Source organism: Cibotium barometz, chromosome 16 (genome assembly GCF_041138505.1).
Source record: "Cibotium barometz isolate CiBa-2024 chromosome 16, ASM4113850v1, whole genome shotgun sequence".
Lineage (NCBI taxonomy): Eukaryota > Viridiplantae > Streptophyta > Polypodiopsida > Cyatheales > Cibotiaceae > Cibotium > Cibotium barometz.
The window spans coordinates 10,273,927-10,281,103 of NC_141061.1; the positions used below are offsets into that span (position 1 = coordinate 10,273,927).

Genomic DNA, 7,177 nt, shown 5'->3' on the forward strand with positions numbered 1-7,177 from the left:
GAGGTTATGCGGCCCTTGATATTTCTCCTAGGTGCAATCATATTGTTTTATTGAGTTTATTATGGGACTCCCAAGAGGTCAAAAAGTGAAACAGGGGTAAAATAGGTACAAAGGCTTTTTCTTATGACATGATATGTTCCTTTGTTTTCTTGTAACAATCATAAGATAATCTTGAGGTCATCCACTCCTTTTGAGTTTACTTTTTCCTTGAGCTTGAACATCCAAGTTGTTTAAAGATCGTCATAGTCAACAAACACTGCCAGGGAAGACAAAGTTGCCATTTTCATTGCGTAAAGCCATTGACATGCAATCTTGCTCGTCCACCATGAGCCATCTCCACTGCCCAAGTGTGTTAAGATCATCAAGACATGTGCTCTTTGAGCCTTGTCACTCATGAATTAACCTTGATTGTGGATATGTGGTTAGGCTATCCTTTTGATGCGGGCAATAGGGTAGCCCGAATTGTCAATTTGGAAGGGTGTCCCTAATTAATTACCAAGGGTTTTAGCATGTTTAATGTATTTTATGATGGGCATATTCAAATTCCGTCTGAAGTTTATGTCTAAATTACCCCAAAAGTTCAACACATACTATTGAAAATCAACTCAGGATGTGATCATTGGTGAGCGAGCTAGTAACATTTTCTTATTACACGCAACCTTTATATATATATATATATATACACCCCCACAACAACCTTCTCGTCTTCCTTATCCTTTGAGAGCTTCCGTCCACCAGCCCGTACCTCCGTCATATTCCGTCCATTTTCTCCCTCTGTTCCGTCCATTATCTCCGTCCGCCTCACCATTTGCTTTCAAATTCTACTCCAAATCGTTCAATTTGTCGACCTTGCTTTCTTCTCTCTCAGGCATATACATCTCTCGCCTTTCCTCTTCCCTCTAGGCTTCCTGTATAGCTCTTCCATCAAACCTTGGTCGCGAGACAACTCTGCACAGCGGCTATGGCGTTTTCTGTCTCCAACCCAGTCGGTCTGTCTAGTAGTACCTTTCTAGGATCCAGCAGAGATCTGTGCGCAGAAAGTAGAAGCAAGCCGGAAACCACCAGAGTAAGCGTGGTCTCCTCGCAGTGGAGGCCCCCCACAGGCCATAGCGGATCGAAGCAGCAGTGCAGAGAGAGCGATGCCCCCTCTTTCTTCATGAGCTCATGTCCTTCAAGCTACAGCGAGGACTGGTGGAGAAGGCAAGGCGCCTTTCCACCCTGCAGTGCCCTAGACACACAAACGGGGCTGTCTTCCATGATGGAGGAGGGATGGGGCCTTGCAAGCCAAGATTCTTATGTGAAAGAGCACCCCTGCCCTGCCACAAGTGCCAGCAGAGGACCCAAAGCCGGGGTGCCCGTGTTTGTGATGCTGCCCTTGGACAGCGTCTCCTTCAACAACACAGTGTCTCGCAAGAGAGCCATGAATGCCAGCCTTTTGGCCCTCAAGAGTGCCGGCGTAGAGGGTGTGATGATGGATGTTTGGTGGGGCATCGTGGAGAAAGACGGGCCTGGCAAGTACAACTGGGCGGCCTACAAGGAGCTCATCCACATGGTCAAGAAGCACGGTCTCAAGGTGCAGGCTGTCATGTCCTTCCATCAGTGTGGCGGCAACGTTGGAGACTCTTGCCAGTAAGCTCTTCTTCCCTCCCTCCCCACACACAAAACTTGTATCTGAATATGTGTGTAGGTCTGTGTAGACATACTTACTTTTGTAGACGTGCTTATGCATATGCAGGCATGCATCTAGGCATACACAGACGTATTACGTATGCATTTGTATATGTCACTACTGTTGTTCGTGTGAGCTATGTAGGTGTTCTTATGCATATGCACTTACTTGATTGATGTTAATATTTATATGCGCACACATATGGGATTCATGTTGACATTCATATGCAAGACATAAATATGCACATGTATCTGTATCTATATGAAACTACCCTGTATGTGTGATCTATTTGTAGGCATGTGCATCTGTATGTGTCAGCATGACTTCTCACTTATTTGTACATGTGTAAAGGTGTGTGTATGTGTATGTGTATGTGCATGTGCATGTGCGCTGGGCATTCAGAGTGCTTTGCTGACATGTCCATGGTTCTGCAGTATACCGTTGCCCAGGTGGGTGGTGGAGGAGGTTGATCAAAACCAGGACTTGGTGTTTACAGACAGGCATAGAAGAAGAAATTATGAGTATCTATCCTTGGGCTGTGACACACTCCCGGTGTTAAAAGGGAGAAGCCCTGTGCAAGTCTATTCGGACTACATGAGAAGCTTCAGGGACAACTTCCGGGACTTACTGGGCGAGACAATAGTGGTAAATCTTTTGACATAGATCTTTAAAACGAGTATCTGCTTACTCGTCTGGGTGCATGTTTCTCTTCAATTCAAGCTCTCATTCCATAAGAGTAATCACTGTGCAGGAAATTCAAGTTGGTATGGGGCCCGCAGGCGAGTTGAGGTATCCATCTTATCCTGAGAGCAATGGGACCTGGAGGTTTCCTGGCATTGGAGAGTTCCAGTGCTATGATAAGGTAAACTGTTGGTCTTTGGGATGCCTGAATTTTGTGCTTTGTGGGCCTAGCTGTGGCAATTTCAAGCACAAGTTGGGTGTTGTACTCATAGACCCGTGCTAACTTTCTTTCTTGTTGATGTGGGCAGTATATGCTGGCGAGCCTGAAGGCTGCAGCCGAACGTATAGGCAAGCCACAGTGGGGTCATGGAGGGCCGTCTGATGCCGCCCAATATAACAACTGGCCAGAGGAGAGTGACTTCTTCCGCAGAGATGGTGGTTGGAACTCTCCTTATGGCAAGTTCTTTTTGGAATGGTACTCAAACATGCTGCTTGCTCACGGTGAGCGGATACTCTCTTCAGCAGAAGGTATCTTAAGGTGCACTGGAGTGAAAATTTCTGGCAAAGTAGCTGGCATACACTGGCATTATGGCACAAGGTCACATGCTGCTGAGCTCACTGCGGGCTACTACAACACTCGGCTCAGAGATGGCTATTTGCCCATTGCACAGATGTTTGGCAGGCATGGTGTGGTTCTCAATTTCACTTGCATTGAGATGAAAGACATAGAGCAACCCTCTGAGGCTATGTGCTCTCCTGAGAAGCTAATCAGGCAAGTTGTATTGGCTGCAAGGCAGGCAAAGGTACCAGTAGCAGGAGAGAATGCATTGCCTAGGTTTGATGAAGCTGCTCACAGGCAAGTGATAAGAAACTCTCGGCTCTCACTATACGATGATCCACAAGGTGTGCAACCCGAGCCTATGTGTGCATTTACATTCCTGAGAATGAATGAGGTTCTTTTCCAAAGTGATAATTGGCGCAACTTTGTGCTTTTCGTGAGGCAAATGGCGGAGGGCAGAGCATCTGCTAATGAGTGGGAAGAGCAGCATCGTGCAAGTGAATCTTTTGTGCATTCAACTCGGCCTCTAATTCAAGAGGCTGCTGCTGCACTAGCACACCATTGATCCGAGGGGCATGTTGGGCACAGGAAATTCCACTGTTTTCAGTGGTGTGGGTATATTATCAATGACAGATGAATTTTCGAATTTAGGCAAATTATTGTGCTCCAGAACTTTTATGTCTGGAGGCACTCAAATGTTTATATTTTTTCTTTCAAGATCTAAAGTTAGTGATCTTGGAGTTTGCCGGAACGATAGAAAAGAATGAAGCCAAAACAATAGAGCTACATACATATAAATTGTCTATGTATAGTGGGGATGTCGTAGTATCTAGTCCATACTATGCATAATGGAGTTGATAGTTATATAGTCTTGTGGGTTGACTACCATGAGTATATAACATGCACGTTCCTAAAGGTGAATTTGGGCATGTTCCTGGATTCATCTAGGTATATAATATATATAAAGCAAAAGTTTTTGTAATGGAGCTGTGGCAGTATCTTGTTTTTTGGCACTAAGCAACTGTGGTTAAGCATCTGACTTACAGAAGTTCGTGATTTGAAACTTGTCATTTGATCTTTGAGCTCTCTTTTTTCTTTTCTTTTCAATGTTCGCTCAAAGTTTGGACTCACCTTAATTCTAAACGGTCATCTCTTGGCAACTGGCTTCTAGGTATTTAACAAGCATAGACTTGAGCATTTTATAAAAATAGTTTATTCGGTGTACGCTTCATCATTGTGTTTCAAAAGTCATCGAACTCTTTCCAGACCATGACTACAAAAAGGTTAGGAGTTATATCATGTTGGCAAAGGAATTGATATGATGACATAGGCATGGGGCGATCGGCTACCTCTGGCTGGCTGAAAATAGGCTGGGTGATATCAGGAATATTCTCTGACCGGTTGGCCATCTTGAGCACATGTAAGCTGGCTGGCACATAGTTTGGGTAGGTCAGGCAGCCTGATCAAGGGCTGGTCGGAGAGTTGCCGCTTGCGCCAACACATGCATGCAGGTTGGACATTGGTAAAATACATAGCATGTTATGAAAGACCCTGGAATAATGCAAGAAAGAAGGCACTTGTATGTCACCAAAAGCACACCATGTCTCGCCATATGGATGATCAATAGAAAACCTACCAGTGCACATGAAGACGTCAACATATATTAAATGCTATTGAGCAATAGCACTTATTGTAAAATTATGAGCTGTTTTTTTTTTTGTAGTTGCTTAGAAGCATGCTACGGGGGAGTCCACTCCGTCAAAGTCACCCGGGATTCGAACTCGGCCCTCCATAGGCAGATTCACATGGGAGGTGAATCATAACCATGAATAAGAGCCGACTTCACAACCAAATCACATTGAGGGTGCCCATTCCTCCACACGCACACACACATGAGATTTTTTTATACAAACACACATCCCTAGCCAAACAAACACAAACTCTAGCACACACATAACAAAATACATGCACAAACCAAATAAAAGCACAAAAAAAAGAATGAAAAAAAAAGCATCAAATAGAACGAAAATGATCTACATGTACACGTCCAACGTCCTCAAGATTCTTGCAAGTTTCATTGCTAAATCGCGATTGCAGCACTTAGAAGTTGTAAATTGCACCACTTAGAAATTCGAAATTGCAACACTTAGAGTTGTCAAAACACAAGTCTTGTATACCTCGTTGGATTGCCTTACATAGCCATTGAACAATGTGGTGCACATTCGACCCATGGCCCGTTGGCGGGTCATAGTCCTCTATCTAAGGGCCTCGTCATCATTAGGGTGTGGATCTCGTTGATCAGTAGGTTCGACCTCCCCTCTTAGTTGAACATAATTGTGCAAGACACAACAGCTACTACCACAGATGGTGCAAAAGGTAGTTCGACATTCAAATCTCTTAAAATACTGTTCTTTAGGATTCCAAAAGCATTCTCCACTTTCACCCTCCCCTTGGAAATTAGCTTGTCGAACTCATTTTTTTTAGCAAGGTCTTGTCTAGATTTTGACTTGAATGCATTCAATAAAAAGCTAGTTGGCTTGTACGTTGAGTCTCCCAACCAAATATGGATTGACAGGCAAGCCTCCAACAAACACTAGAGATCTATCAAGAACCTCACAAGATTTAAGTTTCCCATACAGTCATGAACCTTTGAAGTTCGTGGAATCATGAGTGCCCTTGGGTGCACTACATACAATATTCCAAAAAAAATCTTTGCATCTACAATTCCTTGCAACAAAAGGAGACTGTGAAAACCATGTATCAGCACACATATTGTGCCGGAAAGTACGAGTTCTTGGTTTCCTTTGAAGTTTAATGTGGGAACCATCAACAGCCCCACACATATTTGGCAAGGTGGTTATGGCTTCGAAATCAGAAATGATTCGTACTAAGCGTTCACCTGTCGGGACCACTAATTGATTTCGTGACATGATGTATGGATGGCATAAGACATGTACAATAATCGTCGTGTACTTTCGAATGGTAGAGTCACCTATACCGAACTGCTCAGAAACTGCTATAGCTGAATGTCCGTGTGTAAGTCGCCATAGAACAATTGCAAGGGCTAAGTCCGCTCGGATAGGGTCTCTCATAGTCACAACCTCTTGTGAACAAGGCAAATGAGGCTCTACCAGTCTTTTCAAGTCATGGAATGCCTCATAGGACATCCTATAGTGAGTCACATACTTATGCTGGTTTTGGAGACGCGTCTCACTCCAAAAGAAAGAGTGAATTGCATTCCCAAAAGACACCTGTCTAGGAAAGCACAACCATTGGCGCGGTTCACATCTCAACAAGCCTTCCTCCACTAAAATAAACATGCCTGCGCAAGCATATATAATGCACATGGAAGTCAAAAAAAATGCTAAAAACCACCCCCCTCTCTGATGTTTTATGATGCCTACAAAGAACAAACTGTGTCAAGTGCTGAGAGGAGAATCAACATGCAAATTTGCTCGTCATTATCCATCCTACATAGGGCCATAAAAGAAAACATTTACAATTTATCCTCTCTCTCTCTCTCTCTCTCTCTCTCTCTCTCTCTCTCTCTCTCTCTCTCTCTCTCTCTCTCTCTCTCATTCGAAAGGAAAAAACACCTTTGAATTTTTCATCACTTTGGCTCATCACTTTGGCAAGGTCTAGTTTGGAACCACATGTACATCTCCCTTCGCTTTGTTTCCTCATTCAACTGCATTCTTGCCAACTCACGTTCATGTTCATGTTCTTTTCTACTCACCTCAACCTTCTCAATTGTGTCACACATCCCCCTCATCCCATCCCCAAGCACTCGAGAAACGGAGCCTAGCAATGTACGCTTAGGCTCCTTCACCTTTTGCTCTTTCACCCCAGGAATGCCCTCCCCCTTCCCCTTTTCCATGGTTGGTTCTCTCTCGGCCTCTACATTACTAGCACCTTCTTCATCCCCCTCAACCTCAACAGTCTCGACATGAGGTGACCCACTATCAACACTCCCTGTATTCCCACACACCTCGGGGTGGTCGACCACAATGAGTCAACCACCTCAAAGTACTCCCAATTAGAGCACACCCCTCCCGTTTCAAATGTTTGCGACTTCTCCTTTTTGTATTTCTTTCTAAGTGTGTCAAGCCTATTTTGGACTTGTTCACTTGTATACACTCCCTCGGTTTCCATTAGGGAAAAAGGGAGCTCATTTTGGGGCCCTGTAAGAAATTCACTATTTTTTGATTTATTTCTCTCCTAAAAGACCTCAAAAATAGTAAAATACGGAAACGTGGCTCAGAACTGTC

General features: G+C 44.1%; 1 protein-coding gene across 1 annotated transcript; it reads left to right on the forward strand.

The window, feature by feature from the left end:
- Nucleotides 1-647: 647 nt before the first annotated feature.
- LOC147630352 (beta-amylase 1, chloroplastic-like) lies at nt 648-3,891 on the forward strand. Its single transcript, XM_086810211.1, has 4 exons — nt 648-1,629; nt 2,104-2,314; nt 2,421-2,531; nt 2,659-3,891. Exons 1-4 carry the CDS (start codon nt 962-964, stop codon nt 3,472-3,474), a joined length of 1,806 nt encoding a protein of 601 aa, XP_086666337.1. The 5' UTR covers nt 648-961; the 3' UTR covers nt 3,475-3,891.
- The last annotated feature ends 3,286 nt before the right edge of the window (nt 3,892-7,177 follow it).